This window comes from Mesoplodon bidens, assembly GCF_964165515.1.
Source record: "Mesoplodon bidens genome assembly, chromosome: 8".
NCBI classification, from domain to species: domain Eukaryota; kingdom Metazoa; phylum Chordata; class Mammalia; order Artiodactyla; family Ziphiidae; genus Mesoplodon; species Mesoplodon bidens.
This window is the reverse complement of record NC_138165.1, coordinates 79,905,991-79,925,093: the sequence shown is the minus strand read 5'-3', so window position 1 is coordinate 79,925,093 and position 19,103 is coordinate 79,905,991. Positions and strand designations below refer to the sequence as shown.

Below are 19,103 nucleotides of genomic sequence, written 5' to 3'. Positions count from 1 at the left end.
GGTGATAACTACAAGGTTCCCCACTTGCATTAGTCTTAGTTTTGGACATTGCCCATTAAGGAAGACAATTAGAAGATGCAAGAGATTAAAAAATCAGATAGGGGCCTCCCTGGTGGCGCAGTGGTTGAGAGTCCGCCTGCCGATGCAGGGGATACGGGTTCGTGCCCTGGTCTGGGAGGATCCCATATGCCGCGTAGCGGCTGGGCCCGTGAGCCGTGGCCGCTGGGCCTGCGCGTCCGGAGCCTGTGCTCCGCAACGGGAGAGGCCACAACAGTGAGAGGCCCGCATACCACAAAAAGAAAAAAAAAAAAAAAAATCAGATAGAGGGCTTCCCTGGTGGCGCAGTGGTTGAGAATCTGCCTGCCAATGCAGGGGACACGGTTCGAGCCCTGGTCTGGGAAGATCCCACATGCTGTGGAGCAACTGGGCCCGTGAGCCACAATTACTGAGCCTGCATGTGCGATGAAAAGTGGCCCCCGCTTGCCACAACTAGAGAAAGCCCTTGCACAGAAACGAAGACCCAACACAGCCATAAATAAATAAATTTTAAAAAGATTTATAAAATCAGATAGAAGCCGTAGAGGGTTCTCTGTCTAGCGTCTTGGGTGCCTCTGGTCCTGTGCCACATATATACTTCTTCCTCTCCACCATTCCCAGGAATTGGGTCCCCCTCGTGGAAGAAACATGGCTGCTTCTTTGGGGTTGGGTAAAAGGCACCTCCTGCCTCGGGAGGAAATCTAAAGGTTTCTCCTGGATATATCCTGCTTGCTTCTGCAACCCCCATGATTTTCAATCCATTCTATAAGTATTTATTGAGGGCTTATCAATGGTCCCACCTCTCTACTGGGCAGTAGGGTGGATACAGCAAAACCAGACATGGGTCCTTTTTAAAGGCACGAATAGTCTGTTGGAGAGACAAAGCTCTCCTCTGTTCTACGTGTGTGGTCCCAAGGGTCAGTGTTATATAAGGCCAGAAAATGAGGACCTCAACATTGGCTGGATTTGTCGGAGAAGACTTTGTAGAAGATGTGTGCCTGGAGGGTGGTGAGGATTTATCATAGGAGTGGGAAGATGGGAACATACCAGCATCACAAAGGTGGTGAGCTCTGAGATGTGCAGGAAGGGGGTGGCAGAGTCCACTGGGCCAATGACCTCATATCCCAGTATTGTCTTTGCTCCTCCAGCTTGAGAGTCTCACCCTCAAGAAGGCCCTTGGTGAGGAATTATGGCAAGAGGCCCAAGAATGCACGTACACATAGACCTTTCCTTAAACCACGCATTATAGCTACATGACTTTCACAGAAGTGTCTGAGACATTTTTTTTTTTTTTTTTTTTTTTTTTTGCGGTATGCGGGCCTCTCACTGTTGTGGCCTCTCCCGTTGCGGAGCACAGGCTCCGGACGCGCAGGCTCAGCGGCCATGGCTCACGGGCCCAGCCGCTCCGTGGCATATGGGATCCTCCCGGACCGGGGCACGAACCCGTATCCCCTGCATCGGCAGGCGGACTCTCAACCACTGCGCCACCAGGGAGGCCCTCTGAGACATTTTTTGATGTTAAGAGGGGCTCTCCTCCTTGAAGACGTTGGGCTTGGGCCATGGGGCAGTGGCCTGCTCTGCCCTCCGCCCCACCCAACGATAAACATATCTCTGGTTAAGAGGCTCTTTCTCACAAGTGTTAGATAAATGGAACTGCCTGGGACCGTGGGTCCGCCGTGAAGGGTAAACCAATTACTGGACAAACCCACATCTCTCATTTTCCTTCAAGTCATCACTTATTGGGGAGAGAGTTGTTTTCTCTCCTTTCCCGAAGTAAACCTGTAAAGCAAGAAGAAAGCCAGTTTTCCTCTGGTCCCGTCTGTTCGTTGGTGCTGAAGAGGTGGCAGCTAGCTGAGTAGGCACTGGCAAATCCTACTGCTCTCCCCTCTCTTCCCCAGTAGGTTTGCCAAATAAAATGCGGGATGTCCAGTTAAAATTGAATTTCAGATAAACAGTGAATACTTTTTTAGTAGGAATATGTACCAAATATTACAAGTGTAAGTTTTTTGTGCGTGCCTCTGTGTGCATGTGCACGTGTGTAGGCGCTAAATCTGGCAACTCTAATTCCCAGCCATTGCCTGTTTTTATTTTTAAGCCATTACCGAGTGTGTTTGGGGTCTCTATTCAGCAGCAGAGTGTCCATCTCACTCCTGGGTGGGCTGTGCTGAAGAGCCACCTTCTTTGAAGAGAAGGCCTAACATTTCTACGTCCTGGGGGATCTGAGGTCCCTCTGAAGGGGAAGTAGGGGATGTTGGGAAGAGGGTGGCACCTGGGGTGTGGGGAGGATCTGGCTTCTGGTCTCAGCTTTGCTTTTGGCTGAATGACCTTGGACAAATTACTTTGCCCCTCTGGGCCTCTTTTTCCTTCTCTTGGAAAAGATTGGGATTGCACTGGAGGATCTGGAGTCTCTGCATGGAGAAGCTTGGGAAGCACGTTCTGCTTGGGATGCAGAGCGTGAGACTGTTGAGAGGCAGTAGAGGGAAGGCAAGACTTCAGGCTGCACTCCCTCCGCACACGTGGGGGAAGCTGACGGGCGAAAGGTGCGACGGCACAATTAACACAGAATTGGGCCTGAAATTCTGCTGTTTCAAACCTTGATGGAAAACACACTCTCACACCAGAATGCGAGGTGGGGCTGCTCAAGGTGCACCTCCTCCCATGTCCCCACTGACCTGCACATTGGAGCCTGTACATGGTGTCAGGGGGCCACATCCACAGGAGGCCGCGGAGGTATCTCTTGGCTGAATACCCAGGCTGGATCCGCCGTAGGCCCTGGCTCTCTGGCTGGCTTCGGAAGTGGAGGTACGGCTGCCAGGCTCTGTCCTGCTCTCTCTGTGGGGACACCAGTCAGGAAACAGCATGGCTGCTGAGCTGGGAGCCTCCCAGTGATACAGGCTGGCTAGCACAATCCTCATCAGTAATCTGTGAGACTCCCGGAAGGTGCTGGAAGGCACCAGAAACAGATGCCTCGGCCAACAGACATAAAACAAGAGCCCACCAAGCAAAGCTCTGAAAGGCCCCTGTGGATTTGCAGTTGGAAGGAGAAGGAGAAATGAGAAATACCAGATCCCATCTTGAGATAGAAAACCAGAAAAGGATAAAGAGCCTCAAAAGAAAACACATCATTTAGTTCAGCCTGTGGAAATCATTTTAGTATCTTAAAAAGTGGCCCTGTATGAGAAAGCCAGGTCGACAAATCAGCATCAGCATTCAGTGTTTGCAATATGAATAATGGGACAGACAAACTCTGTCCGTGTTCACGAGGAGCATGGCCTTTTGAAAACATCTGGCTCTCCTGCATTTCGTTTCAGCCAGGGAGAAGTTTCTGGGAATCTACCTGCCAAAGTCACTATGCAAGACATCATGGGAAATAAATGTGAATAATAACATCTTACACTTGGCTAGGGCTTTATCTTATACAAATAATTATACTCATTATAATCCTTTAAGGTGGACGAGTTAATATCATAACCACTTTAAATGAGGCAGAAATTCTCTAAGGATAATCAGTTAAGCACAAGAATAGCAAACACGTGGTCCTTGTCTTGACATCTCTCCTCATCCCTGTTGTCCATGTCAGACATCACCAATCAATCACAGCACTCTTGACTGAAGAACTGATTGTGATCTGAGTCTTTGCTTTTTCTCTGGAGAAAAAGCGACAAATAAGGCAGATTGATAACTACTATATAAATTGACTAAAGGTAAAAAAAAGAAAGCATGGCTTATTATTCAATTGGCTCTACTCTCTCAGAATCTGTTAATTCAGTGAATGCTTGGAATCCAAGCACAGAGCATCACCTGGTCCTTGATGTCTGGACAGTTTATGTGGCAAGTACTTCAAGTACCAAAAGAGCCTGAAAAACTCAGCCCCACATAAATCTTGAGGCTTTTTCCAGAGGACATGGAGAGGGAGTTGTAGGGAGGGCAGTGGACACAAAATGACTTCAGTTCTTTCACTCACTCCATTTTTTCATTTGGTCATGCAATAAAAATTTGTTGAGCACCTTCTACGTGCCAGGCACTGTGTTAAGCCCTGGTCTATGGAGCCACTAGATCCAAGGCTTTTTCTGGATGAACTGGAACTTCATTTCCTCCTGTAAATCTTTGCTTCCAATGACTTCCCTCTAAATGTGATAAAACCAAGCCTCCTCTGAGATGCTGTGGCCCTGGTGCAGATGGCATGATGCCCTGTCTGATCTGGATAAGAGCCCCTTGTTTTTCAGTAGGGGGCATTTCTGAAGCACCTGCTTGGTTCTGTAGCTTTACTCGGCCACTTGCTCAACGTGGCAGGGAGTTGCCGAGAAGGATTAGGGAATCCCTTCTCCTGGAATTTGGCACATCTAGATACATTTTTGCCTTGAGTTTGAAAGCTGATCTTGGCCTCTGTATTAGTTTCTTATTGCTGTTTAACAGATTACCATACACTTAGTGGCTTTTTATTATTATTATTATTTTTTGGCCACGCTGCGTGGCTTGCGGGATATTAGTTCCCCGACCAGGGATTGAACCTGGGCCCCTGGAGTGAAAGCACTGAGTCCTAACCACTGGACCACCAGAGAATTCCCCCCTTAGTGGATTTTTTAAAAAAATTAATTAATTAATTAATTAATTTTTGGCTGCGTTGGGTCTTTGTTGCCGTGCACGGGCTTTCTCTAGTTGCAGCAAAGGGGGGGGCTACTCTTTGTTGCGGTGTGCGGGCTTCTCATTGTGGTGGCTTCTCTTTTTGTGGAGCACAGGCTTCAGGCATGCGGGCTTCAGTAGTTGTGGCTTGTGGGCTCTAGAGTGCAGGCTCAGTAATTGTGGCACGGGGTTTGTTGCTCCGTGGCATGTGGGATCTTCCCAGACTGGGGCTTGAACCCATGCCCCCTGCATTGGCAGGTGGATTCTTAACCACTGCGCCACCAGGGAAGTGCCCTTAGTGGCTTTAAATGATACAAATTTGTTATTTTACAGTGCTGGAGGTCAGAAGTTTGAAATGGGTCTCACGGGGCTAAAATCAAGGTGTTACAGGACATTCTGGAGGCTCTAGGGAAGAATCTGTTCCTTTGCTTTTTCCGGTTTCTAGAGGCTGCCTGCATTCCTTGGCCTGTGACCCCTTCCTCCATCTTCAAAGCCAGCAACATTGGGCTGAGTCCTTCTCATGCTGCCATCTCTCTGGTTCTCCCTTTTGATTTCTTCTTCCCCTTTTAAGGATCCCTGCGATTATACTGGGCCTGCCCTGATAATCCAGGATAACCGCCTTGTTTTAAGGCCATCTGGTTAGTAATCTTAATTCCATCTGCAACCTTAATTTCCCTTTGCCATATAACCTAGTATATTCATAAGTTCTAGCAATTAGGTTGTAGACATCTTTGGGGGGCCATTATTCTGCCTACCACAGCTTCTTTAAGTTTTTTTTTCTAGTTTTCTGGTTCCTGTTTGTAATTTCTCAACTTATGCCTGTGAAGTTGGTTCATAAATTTCACATCTCATTGGATTAACTGAAGGACTGCGGGAGGCCACAGGCCTGCTTAGGTTACCAAAAAGCTCACTCAGGGTTAAATCTATTCACTCATTTCCAACATGGAGAATAATAAGTTAAGTGGACAAAAGCAAGGTATTAGAGAGAAAGTATAGTACAACTCCAATCCCATTAAAGTTTATTTTATAAATGTATAATCATGGTGGAAAGACTGGAAGAAAATACATTAAAATTCTAATAACAACAGTATTAGGGTGTTGGGCATAAGATTACAGATAGTTTTTTCTTCTCTTTTTTTATGGAATCAAAATTTCAGTAAAATAGATTATATTATAAATGGAAAACACATTAAAAATTAATGTATTTTATTGTACCCACCGCCCTTGCATACATTCTCCATATTTTTCTATTCCTTCTCCAACATTATCCTGAACCTCTAACCACCAAAATTACTCTAAAACATAAAAGGAGGCAGAAGGGAGCCAGGAAGGGAGTTTCTGGAACAGGGAAATAAACGATAGCAGGAGGTTGGCTGCCGATGGTTCCAGGCTTCTCAGGCCTGCCTTGACTTTGCTAATCAACCCCAGCTTTTGGTTCTTCTGAAATGAGTAATTAGTGTGCACAGAGGGGTCTCTTATCCACACTCCACTGGGAGTGCTTCCTCTAACGAGGGACTTGCTCTGGCCCGCCAACTTCCTGGTGCTCCCCCGGCCTCCATGTGCAGAGGGGCAAAGGGGCGCCCGTGCATCTGTCCGCAGCCCCACACTGGCTGTCATGGCCACCCCACCTGGGTCCTGGCAGGCAAGGGTTTTCAGAAGATGGAAGGAGCCCATGTGTGCAGTGCTCCCGCCCAGCAGATATGCGGTGGCAGGGTGCCAGTGTCCCCAGGAAGACAAGAAATGCCCAGATCGCCAGCTGTCATCGTACCACAGAGGGTGGGCGCCCTTTGTGTGTAGGAGTCAACAGAGAGGTAAAGAGAGAAATCCAGCTCTCCCAGGGCTGGCAGGCAAAGCCCTCCGTAGTTTGGCCCCACCCACTTCTCCAGGTAAGAGCCACACCTGTCTAATTACTCTGACTTTGCCTACTCTCCCCTCTGAGCTTTCACTGACCTATGCCTAGAGGGTCGCTCTCCGTTTATTTTTTACCACAAGACTCAGCTCGGATTCTACCTCCTCCACAACACCACTCTAGATTTTCCTAGTAGGAAGCAATCTCAGTCTCTACCATCTTTATACTTTGACAGCATATTAATAAATTATAGTCTAGTTCCTCTCATGGGCTGCCTTGTATCAGGTATCACAGGAGCACAAATCTGCCTACCTGACCATATTGTACACCCAGCCCTGCTGGGTAGAGGTTATGACCTCCCACCGCCACACCCTGGCAACTAATATGTTCATCTAACAGCTATCTGTTGAGAATTTGCCATGTGTCAGGCAATGTTCAAGGCACTGACTATTTAATAACTATTCAACATGTTAGCTCAATGGAATAGAAATCCCCCAAATGTCTGTACTTTCCTGCTGACCACCTGTACCTCGAGCTGCCCACTCCAGTCAGAAGTCCTTCTCTCTAGAGGAGCATAGCTGGTGTCTCCTGCCCCTTGGTCAGACTTGCCGGAGTTAGTGTGCCCTGGCAAAGGCCAAGCCTTATTAGAACAGAGGGTAACCACCATTGTTGTTGCACCTGTGCAGGTGTGCCTGGAGCCAGACTTGGGGCTGCCAGGTGAGTACAACCAGAGTTGAGGTGAGGGTGAGGTGGGAGGGGAGAGATGTGTGTCCACTTGCAGCTGTGCCTGAAAAGTCTTCTCAGCCCCAGCCTGACTTTAATTAGCCTCGTGTAAACACTGCCACTTTCAGCTAGCTCTTTTCTCTGCAGGTTTAATTTCTGAGAGTCTGTACAAATGATACTATCTCTCCCACATATCTTTGGTGGCCATATGTTCCTGAGTATCAAGCCATTAAGAAGAGAATCAAAGTGGTCTAAATTTTCCCATAGTTGCAATGTTGTAACAGGGTTTGATTCTCAACCAAACTGTTTAGCATCAAGGATTTGACCAGCCATGTCACAAAAGCAAAGAAGATACAACAACTAGAAATGAAAACAGAAAAAATTAAGCTTCAGTTTCTTTAAGAGCTCAGTCTGCTTCAGTCTGAATCCTGGCTCCATTGCTTACTAGCTGTGTGGCTTTGGGGAAATTACTTGACCCATCTGTGCCTCAGTTTCTTTATCTGTCAAATAAGGATGATAAAAGTACATACCCTGCATGCAAAAATAAATGAAGTTGGATCCTTACCTTGCATCATAGACAAAAGTTAACTCAAAGTAGGATAGACTTAAGAGCTAAAACTATAAAACTCTTAAAAGAAAACGTAGGGGAAAAGCTTCAAAACATTGGATTTGGTGATGACTTCTTGGATATGACACCAAAAGAATAGGCAACAGGAGAGAAAATAGATAAGTTGGACTTCATGAAAATGTAAAGCTTGGGACTTCCCTGGCAGTCAGCGGTTAAGACTCCATGCTTCCACTGCAGCGGGCACGGATTCAGTCTCTGGTGGGGGAAGTAAGATCCTGCATGCCACGTGGCCAAAAAAAAAAAAAAAGAAAAGAAAATGTAAAACTTTTGTGCATCAAAGGACACTAGCAGGAGTGAAAAGGCAACCCACAGAATGGGAGAAATTATTTGCAAATCATATATATCTGATAAGGGATTAATATGCAGAATGTATAAAGAACCCTTACAACTCAAAAACAAAAAAGCAAACAACCTGATTTTAAAATGGGCAAAGGACTCAGACAATTTTCCAAAGAAGAGACACAAATGGCCAATAAGCACATGAAAAGATGCTAAATATTACTTGTTACTAAGGTACGCAAATCAAAACCACAATGAGATACCGCTTCACACCCATTAAGATAGCTATTATTTAAAAAAAACACATAGGGGCTTCCCTGGTGGCGCAGTGGTTTAGAGTCCGCCTGCCGATGCAGGGGACACGGGTTCGTGCCCCGGGCCGGGAGGATCCCACATGCCGCGGAGCGGCTGGGCCCGTGAGCCATGGCCGCTGAGCCTGCGTGTCCGGAGCCTGTGCTCCGCAACGGGAGAGGCCACAACAGTGAGAGGCCCACGTACCGCAAAAAAAAAAAAAAAAAAAAAAAAAAAACCACATAGAATAACAAGTGTTGTTGAAGATTTGTAGAAATTGAAACCCTTGGGCATTGCTAATGGGAATGTCAAATGATTCAACGACTATGGAAAACAGTATGGCGCTTCCTCAAAAAACAAAAAATAGAATTACATATGATCCAGCAATTCTACTTTGGGTATATACTCAAAAGAATTAAAAGCAGGGACATTGACAGGTATTTGTACATCCAGGTTTATAGCAGCATTATTCACAATAGCCAAAATGTGGGAGCAATTTGTGTCCATCAACTGATGAATGAATAAACAAAATGTGGTATATACACGTAGTGAATCATTATTCAACTTTAAAAAGAAAGGAAATTCTGATACATGCTACAGTATGAACGAACCTTGAAGACATTATGCTAAATGAAATAAACCAATCACAAAATACTAAAAGGATAACTATGTATTATTTCACTCATATGAGGTACTTACAGTGGTCAAATTCATAGACACAAAAAGTAGAATGATGGAAAATAGGGAATTACTGTTTAATGTGTAGAGAGTTTCAGTTTTGCTAGATAAAAAAGTTTTGGGGATGGATGGTGGTAATGGTTGTATAACAATGTGAATGTACTTACTGCCACTCAACTGTATACTTAAAATTGATTAAAATGGTAAATTTTATGTATATTTTACAACAATAAAAAGTACACATAAAGTTGTTTTGAGGATTAAATGAGATAATAAGTATAAAGTGCTTAGAATGGTGATGGGTACAATAGTATTACTTAAGTGTTAGCCTATTACTTAAGTGTTAGCCGTTATTATAAATATTCTCTATCTAGTGGTTATACAAGGGAACCAATGGATGAAATACATAAAGCCAAGCCTACTGGATCATATATATGGCTTACTTGAACATGTTACCTAATGACCCAGATTGGTTTTAATGAAAGTCTGATTTGTGTTCTGATTTGTGTAAGAAAGGATGTTAAGGGATGTGTTGGAAGACCAAGATCCCTTTAAAAAAATACTGTTAAAGCAGGAGGGATGTTTCTTTTCCCTGGAGCATGTGGGATCTTCAAAATTAGGCCCTCTAGGGACTAAAAGTGGGGCTTTGGACTCAATTGTCCAGGCTCTAATTCTAGCTCCACCACTTAGATGTATAATTTGGGGGAAGTTAATTTCAAACCCCCATTTTTCCTACTACAAAATGGAAGTAATGGTGGCACACAGCTCATTAGCTTGTGCAGATTGGGTGTGGTTATAGAGATTAAATGCCTGGCCTACACCAAGCACTCAACAAGTGTTAGCTATTACTGACAATACCTTTGACCTCATCATTACGGATGACCCATGATTCTCTCCTGATCTTTCCTACTTCCAGGTTTATTAAAGGCTCTAAGTACAACTGCTCAGGAGCTGCTCAAATGGAGCACACTTGGCAGAATGAGTGCAGTCAAGCCACTCTTTCTCCCCTTGCTGCGTTGGTACCTCCTAGAACCTTGCTGACAGCCATCAGAGCACTTCTTAGGGACACCATCAAACCAGCAGCAGGTAATTGATTAGGACTTGCAAAGGGAACTTTGTCTTCCTGATCTTTGGCTGAAAGGATAATTTATTATTCTTCCTATTTTTCTACATCTTTCTATTTTGTATAATGAGCTGATGTTATGATTAGAGTGGAAAAATGAACTTCATTCCAAAAACATAACTTATCACAATATTACTTGATAAAATAGTAGTCTGAAAGTGCCTTCATGGGTTGTATATTGACTGAAAACACCAACTAAAGAGTTAAGCACCTTGAGTACTGAGATGTGGGGGAGATTAGGCAGTATGGAATCAGTGGAACAAGGTTGACAATACTCTTAAATGTAATCACACTTATAAGGGAGATGGCAGACGCAATACAATCTTGGTTGAAACCAGCTATAGTAAACTGAATCCTGTGCATGCTTCAATGGGATAAAGAAATGGGATGGTCTGTGAACTGAATTTTTAAAACATATTATTTCTAATACATTATTTAATCAATGTACCATGTTGGACATGTAAAAAATATTGCCAGATTTGCAAAATTTTAAAAATATAAGAATAAGAAATACGAAAACAATGTGAGAATTGTTTAAAATTTCCAATGATTTGAGAGGTACTTGAGGTTTCTGCTATGCTTCAAAAGCATCATTATGAGTATCATTTAGATACTACCCCAAATTATGTTTATTTCGATTTCATAGCTATTTGATTTTTAAATATGTGATGGGAAGCTGGACGAATTGGAGGCCTCAAGAAGAATGGTTTTAATTTTGGGAATGTTTGTACCGTATTTCCTTCTGTTTTAAAAAAAACCCAAACAAGCAACACATCTGCGTGTATCTAGAAGTGTAAGAACTCTGACATCTAATCTCTTGATTTAGCGCATTTATCTTTGCTCATTAGGAAGTTGGGCCATCAAGAAAGTTAAAGAGTAGGTGTGTATTGAGCTATAAAATGAAACCCAGATGGATTGCCACATGCATGTCATTAGATCCATATGTAGAACTGGAGATGGTGTGAGATGTTTTAAAAATTTAATTCACCTTCCTGTGACAGCCTTGATTGTCACAGGTCTGAGTGGAGCCTGCGTTGTGTAGGTTTCCTGATTCACAGTTTAGGCAGGAGAGATCCTTCTGTGAGCAGCGCTACTCTATTCGTTACCCAACCTCCCTTTTATTCCCCTCCCCACTTTGGCTCTTTTACTTTGAGTGTGGTGTTTTTAACTCTTGGACTATACTATTTGGACGAAGAAATACTGATCCCGAGGAACAGATGGTGTGGTTATTGCGGGGCTCAGTTTACAGCACTGTTTCTATTCTGTTTCCCACCTGGCTCTCTAGGGTTAACCTGGCCTTCCCTTTCATTGTCTACCTCCTTCAAAATCATAGTTTTGTTTTGTTTTTTGGGTTTTTTTTGATAGGTAAGAAGTGGATTTACTTAGAGAGAAACACTCCATAGACAGAGTACGGGCCATCTCAGAAGGCGAGAGGCACGGAAATATGGCATGGTTAGTTTTTATGGGCTGGGTAATTTCATAGGCTAATGAGGGGAAGGATTACTTCAACTATCAATATTTTGGGGAAGGGGCGGAGATTTCTAGGAATGGGGCCACCACCCACTTTTTGATCTTTGATGGTCAGCCTCAGAACTGTCATGGTGCTGGTGGGTATGTCACTTAGACAATTTTTTTATTTTAAAAATTCCATGACTTAAAAAAAATAATGTTTGGTGAAAGGATATGTATGAATAAAAATATGACTTATAGTCCCACCACCCATGGTTAAATTTTGATGTGTATCTTCCTTCTTGTATAACTAATTTTTAAAAATTGGGATTATATTCGAGAGGCGATGTTTTGTACACTGTCTAGTTTCGAATGCTGGTGTAATTATCTATGTGGCTGTATAAATCTTGAGTGAATTACTTGAACTCTCCGTGCTTTAATTTCCTGACCTTTAAAATGGAATAATAATAGTACCTACCCCTACAATTGATAGAAAGAATATTGAGTTGTGTAATGGAAAGCACTTAGAACAGTGGCAGGAACATAGTAAATACTCAAAAAATGTTAATGAACTTCGCTATTTTTAATATGAATACTATTTTATAACCTTCTTTTAAAAAATACATTGTATTTTCTCATGTTATTCATGAGTAATACATGATTTTATTGCCTGACCCCAAATCCATTGTATGACTGTACTTTATTTAATCACTGTCCCATTGTCGGACTTTTATTATTTTCAATGTTTTGTATGGTAATAAATAACCCTGTAGTACACATTCTTTTGTGTAAATCTTTGGCCACATCTCTGATTATTTCCTAAGGCAACTTCCTAAAAGTAGAATGCTAAATCAAAGAGTATTAGCCCTTTTTAGGTTTTTGCCAAAATGCCCTCCAGAAATGTCACGTGAATTTGTACTCCTAATGTATGAGACATCTCATTTCCCCATAGCTGTCCCAGCACTGGATATTATGATTTTTAAAGTTTCTTGCCAGGCTATAGTTTTCATAATCAGATGGTGCTCTGTAGTTTCCAAAGCTCTCCCCTTCTGAGGTGTTCATTATCTCTTTTTTATAAATTTATTTATTTATTATTTTTGGCTGTGTTGGGTCTTCATTGCTGTGTGCGGGCTTTTTCTAGTTGCGGTGAGCGGGGGCTACTCTGTTGTGGTGTGCGGGCTTCTCATTGTAGTGGCTTCTCTTGTTGTGGAGCACGGGCCCTAGGCGCATGGGCTTCAGTAGTTGTGGCACGCAGGCTCAGTAGTTGTGGCTCACGGGCTCTAGAGCGCAGGCTCAGTAGTTGTGGTGCACAGGCTTAGCTGCTCCGCGGCATGTGGGATCTTCCCAGACCAGGGCTCGAACCCATGTCCCCTGCATTGGCAGGCAGATTCTTAACCACTGTGCCACCAGGGAAGCCCGTGTTCATTGTACTTAATTCCAAATCCCTCTTGAGTTTTTTCCCTCCTATTTTAATATACCATGTCCTCTAATCTTAAATTCCTGCCTTATTACTATTCCAAACTTTTTCCTTCCTTTCTGATTTCCTCACACCATTTCCCTTCTATTCATTTGGAGTGAGACTACAGTGTTCTGTTTGTACAGTTACATGTTGTAAATCTGGTAGATGGATACCTCAGGAAGACAGGAACTTTTTTTTCACGGAGCCCAAGTCTAACTAAAATTGAAGCCATCCCCAAACAGACTCATCTACTTTATAAAGTAATAAGATCACTGTTGTCTGGAATATTTAAGCCCTATAGACAAGCATCTGAAAGCTGTGGAGGGTATTCTTGCTCTGGGCAGTAAGTCAGCCTACATATCAGTGTCCAGCCAGGAAAACAGAAACCACTCTAAATATTTAAGCATAGAAGGAATTTAATTCAGGTAATCAGTTACACAAGTGAATAGAGAGCTCAGAAGCCAAAAAGATGTTGAGGCAACACTGAGATTAGTAACATCAGGAAGCCAGTCGACCCCTAGGTGAAAGGGCAGAAGGAGGAGCTGGCAGGGTCACCTGGAGGAACCTAGAGCTACAACGGCCCTGCTTGTCTGTTGGGAGCTGGGCCACAGAGGTGATGCAGGTGCTTCTCACCACTACAGGTGGAATGGGAGGGGAGAAATACCCGGGCTTTTTCTTCTCCCTCTCCAATCTCCTTCCAATGTCTTCCAGTGGCAAATTCAATTAGAAGCCAGTTGACACAGATGTTTGTGGACTTATATGCAGCCTGTGGTCAACCCCACTGTGATGCAGAGTAGAGTGAGGTAAGGGTGAGGGGTGGATGCGAGGGCAAACACGCCAAGGCCTGGCACAGAGACTCCTGGAGGCCTTCCAAGCCCACGGACAATAGGGTGGAGTGCAAAGCATGCTGGCCCTGGAGAGTAGGCAGTCTTGGGTTTGAATACTGGCTCTGTCATTAACTAGCTCTGAGACCTTGGGCAAGTCACTTAACTCCTCTGAGCCTCATTTTCCTCATCTACAAAAGGGGGCAAGAAAAACCATATCTCATAGGTCATTGTGAAGATTTAATGAAATAATAGCTGTAATATAATACTAAGCATTCAACAACAATTGGTTTCCTTTCATCCAAGAATTTATGATTTTTAATACAAAGGGCAATTGGGCATTTGGTCAAGGTCATTAAGCTTCTTTGTATTTTGAAAGAAGGAAAAGGACCAGAGGAACCTTCCTTTTGGAAACTCTGCCTTGGTGGGGTAGGTGATAAATTGCTCAATAATGATACTGGGGGATGATCTAAAAAACATTGACGGTATCGTGCATGATCGATTCATTCATTTCACAAACATTTATGGGTACTCACTTTTTTCTGGAAACTAAGATTTAGATGTGGTTCCTGCCCTCAAGGAGATGGTAACCATTGTACAAAGAGATGAATTGCAATGCATGATGGTATGGGAATGCTCACAGAGGAGGGAGTGATGGGATAGCTCTGTCTAGGGAAGTGGGAGAAGCTTCAGTGGGCGATGACATTGGAGTTGTGTTTTGAAGGATGAATAGGAGTTTTCCAGATGTAGAAGCATGTACAAAAGTGTAGAGTCACAAAAGGGCATGGGGTGTTAGTGGCACGGTAAGCTCTTCACATGAGTGGGGCCTTGAGGGGTCCATAGTCATGGCGGTGGTTAGAACAAGTTGCAGATACAGCTAGAAATGGAAGAGAAAGCCAGTGCTTGAAGCGCTTGGTACAAGAAGTTAACGACTCTATCCTGTGGGGAATGAGAAGCCAGCAGAGACTTTTAAACTAGGGAGTCACCCACCATCTATAAGCTAGAATTTCATGAAGTAACACATTGTCCCAGCTCTCTCATGGCCTCAACCATAGGGATGATGCATGTCATTATATAAAGCAGGGGCCATGTACACATCTCATAAGACATTAGAGACTATGAATCAGAGAAATGAGCACAGGGGTTTCCCCTTAATATTAAATTCAGAGTGGAAAAAGTCATTAACTTATCCTGCAGATGCTGAAGGGCTCAAGGTAAATATTTTAAATGTTCTCCTCATTTCCACAAAGCCAAGAACATCAGAGGTGTGATGATGATGCTCGTGGCTATGAGACAGAACTTCAAGGATTCTGATGAAATGTGTGCTAGCCCAGATCTGTCTGAATGCTGAAAAGGACTTTGTGTCATTCTAATGGAAAGGAAAACACAAAATGATAATAATAGAGCCCTTTATGCTTTTCAGAGCCCTTTCACATAGATTATTTCATTTAAGCCTCATGACAATTGTGTACTGTGAGTACAGTCCCAGTTTAGAGATGAAGAAATGGAAGTCTGAGGGTTGCATACCTTCCTAGGGTCTGCAAAGAAGTTATATCCAAAGCTGCAACTGGATTTCTAGAGACACAGACCAGGGCCTTCCCTGAACCCTGGACAGTGCCCTGCCTACCTGTCTCCTTCCGTACGCCAGGATGGCTTCTTTGAGGTCCTGAAGTGTGCGCAGTTCAAGATCCAGCCTCTTTCTGTGGCCTTTGGGGCAGTAGGGGTCTTTACTCCTCTCTTTGGGGGTCCATGCTGATATGGCTAAGCCTTCCGAGTAGAGGATCAGGGCTCCCTTTCTAGTGCTGAATGTTTTAGGAAGAAAGAGGCTCCACATGTGCTGGTCGGCATTGCCCTCATCCTGCAGTCTGCTGACCAGGATATAATCTTCTGGGGACTTCCAGTTCAAGTAATCCTGCAGTGGAAAGAAACCTCCTTGACTGGTCCACAGTGGAAGGCCCTTTTATAGGAAATACTGCTTGGGCAGGTGTTTGACGTGTTTCTAGTGACTGGTTTTCTCTGAATTGCTCACATGGTGTCACAGAATACATTCACGCTTCTTAGCAACTGTTTTTGTTCTCTGCCTCTCAGAGTTAGTAGAACCTAGGGCACGATTCTATTTTACCCTATATAACTTTCAGGAGAGCCATTTATGCCTGGAGGCTTAAATAGGGTAGAGTGTAGCTTCCAGGACAGTTAAAATTTCCTGGTATGCAAGTAAGTAGTCAGAATTACCAAGGGCAGCAGATAACTTTGAAATTAGACCTGGACCAGCTGGCAGTTTAAATAGGAGAAAACCATTCCAGCCCATCACTTCAGCTGTACACAGGGAGAATTTCCATACATTCTGGATGCTATGTAACATTACCTAATTTGGCTGTTTAAGAGCCTATAAAGTAGTTACATATCTTGTAAGTAAGTAAATGCCATTGGCCACAGAGGTCCTTTGAAAATTTATATGTCTTTTAATACAGTGAAAGTCAAATATCATGACAAACTACAACAACAAAGGAAATCTCTGTGTGATCCAAAATTTTTCAAAGTACCCCCAGTGGATTTCTTATTCCTGGCAGGATTCAATGAAATAAAATTCCAGTACAACAAGGGAATTTTGCTACCTCTTTAAAATCTTCTAAACTGAAAAATTTTTTGCCTATATTAAATGTGAGTCCTGGGGGTTGAATTCCAGAAGGTTCAAGGAAGCCATTGAATTGGCAGGAATATTTCAGCATTTCAACCACAGAGCATGACGTCTAAAAACCAAACAGCCATCAGCTTGCCTAGAACACAGGTGGAAATTCTGGTCTTGTACCAAACCGCCCAAATTCTAGACAATCTGGAATCTCCTCCAGTCTAAAGCAAATGAGGCTGTAAGTCAGTGTGTGAGGGGGAGGACGAGGGCCCCAGTGGCAATCTCTGTGTGTCAAGCAATCTATCTTATTTTCTCGAATTTAAGAAAAGGAGGAGGGACAATCTTCCAGTGACCCCCACCGCTGGACCAACAAAACAAACCAAAACACACAGGGCTCAGCCCCAAACGAAAAAATAAAACATTCCTCCTCCACCCCCCAAATATGCTTTTATTCAGCTGTAAGACTCACCTCTGGTTCAAAATAGACTTCTAACTTCTGTTTGTTCTGGACCAACTTCCCGTGTCACCGGCTCAGGAGAGAGACGGTGAACATATTTTCTCTCTGACCACCCTTCTCAAGGGCAGTTCATCTTGGTTTTGAAGGCTGAAAACTGGTCACACCTCAAGATTTCCTGAGCTCAGCAGGGAGCCCAAGAAGACCACAAACACTGGGCCTTTTATTAAATACATTTTCCCCTCATACAGCAGCTTCTTAATAACAACCAGTCACACAGTTTAGACAGTGTGTGTCTTTGTCGGGAGAAAAAATAAACCGCAAACCCAGACTCCTCAAGCCCTGGATTGTCTATTCTCTGGGCAACCTCTCTCTCCCCTTCGCCTGTGCCCTTGTTGTCCCCTGGTCCTGTTGCTCTGTTACCGGCCGTGCGCCTCGGCCGATCTGGGCCCCAGCACCATCCTTCTCATTGTGAGCGGAGGTTGTTTCCTGGTTGCTATGGCAGCACAGGGAAGTGAAGTCCCTTAAGCCGGACTAGGCAAGGCAAGGGACTGCGGAGCACAGGGTTCACACCCTGCGGGGAGGGAGGGTCAAATGGACATCGAAGAGACCAGGCTCAGATTTCAAGTCCTGATTTCGGGATTGGGAGGGTGGGTATGTTGGGATATTTTTTCTGTTATAGTATTGGTCTTGCTTTTAGGTAGCGTTTCCCCCTTCTCCTGATAGGCGAGCCTTTCACTGTCAAGTGATCATTAACAGACTCAGAGGAATCGTCTAGGTCACCTAAAGCGACCTGTGATGTTTTCCTTGGCTGAGTTCCAGGGTCTCCTCAGCTGGACAGGAGTCCTCTTTCTGGTGGTCACTGCTTTGCAGGAGTGAGTGCAGGACACTGGGAATCTCCAGATTCCTTTGCATACCTGGATCTCACTTGGGCACCTCCCATCTCTAGAGGGAGGGGGTACTTGGGAGATGCGGGTGGGGACATTTTTGTTGTCACAGTGACTGTCCGCTGTCCTGCATAATGAAGAATAGTCTCACTCCGAATGTCAATGGCATCCTCTTTGAGGACCACTGCTGTGGCCTAGGCTGCTTGGTTCTCCTTGGTACTGACACTGTGAGGAGGACAGAACTGGGGGGAGAGGGTCAGGGAACAAAGAGACATTTTTGCTTATCTAGGACTCTGCTTTGGTATGGAAAAGCGACCTGCCTTGTCATCTGTCATCAGAGCCTTCAGGGCAGTCCCATGGGAGCGCCCCCTGCTGACCTGAAGAAGTGCAGCTGGCCCCAGGCCCACTTACCTTTAGATCTCCCCCTGTGGCTGTCACTTTTCTCGGAGGCAGGCTCAAGTCTCATGAGGAAGAAATAGAGGTCATCGTGTATATAATTAGATTGGGCTTGTCATGGGGGAATCAAGTCAGTGAATGCAGAGGCTCAAAACAGAATTTAGTCAAAACCACAGTGGATACCACTTCAACACCCATTAGAATTGACTACTAAAAAAAATAAAAACAAGCACAAAAAGCCCAGAAAATAACAATTGTTGCTGAAGACGTGGAGAAATTGGGATCCTTGTGCACTGTTAGTGGGAATATCAAGTGGTGCAACAGCTATGGAAAATAGTATGGCAGGAATTCCCTGGCAGTCCAGTGGTTAGGACTCTGAGCTTTCATTGCCAAGGGCCCTGGTTCAATCCCTGGTAGGGGAACTAACATCCCATAAGCTGCGTGGCCCAGCCTAGAACAACAACAACAAGAACAACAAAAACCAGTATGGCAGATCCACAAAAAATTAAACATAGAATTACCATACGGTCCAGCGATTCCACTTTTGGGTATATGACCCCAAAGAGGTGAAAGCAAGGACTCAAGCAGATATTTGAGCACCCATGTTTATAGCACCGTTATTCACAATAGCCAAAATGTGGAAAAAATTCAGGTGTCCACTTTTTTTTTTTTTTCCATGCTGCATGGCATGTGGGCTCTTAGATCCCCGACCAGGGATCCAACCCGAGCCCCCCCACAGTGGAAGCATGGAGTCTTAACCACTGGACCTTCAGGG

At 44.2% G+C, this 19,103-nt stretch overlaps 1 protein-coding gene across 1 annotated transcript in view; it reads right to left on the bottom strand.

Annotated features, from left to right (window-relative positions):
* KIAA2012 overlaps positions 1-17,280 on the bottom strand; it is a gene marked incomplete at its 3' end in the record, with an annotated part of 124,556 nt that extends 107,276 nt beyond the window's left edge. Inside the window, 4 exon segments of the mRNA XM_081241611.1 lie at positions 2,709-2,868; positions 15,590-15,874; positions 17,061-17,114; positions 17,118-17,280. Coding sequence (XP_081097737.1) covers positions 2,709-2,868; positions 15,590-15,874; positions 17,061-17,114; positions 17,118-17,144 — 526 coding nt within the window. The 5' untranslated portion in view covers positions 17,145-17,280.
* Positions 17,281-19,103: the final 1,823 nt, after the last annotated feature.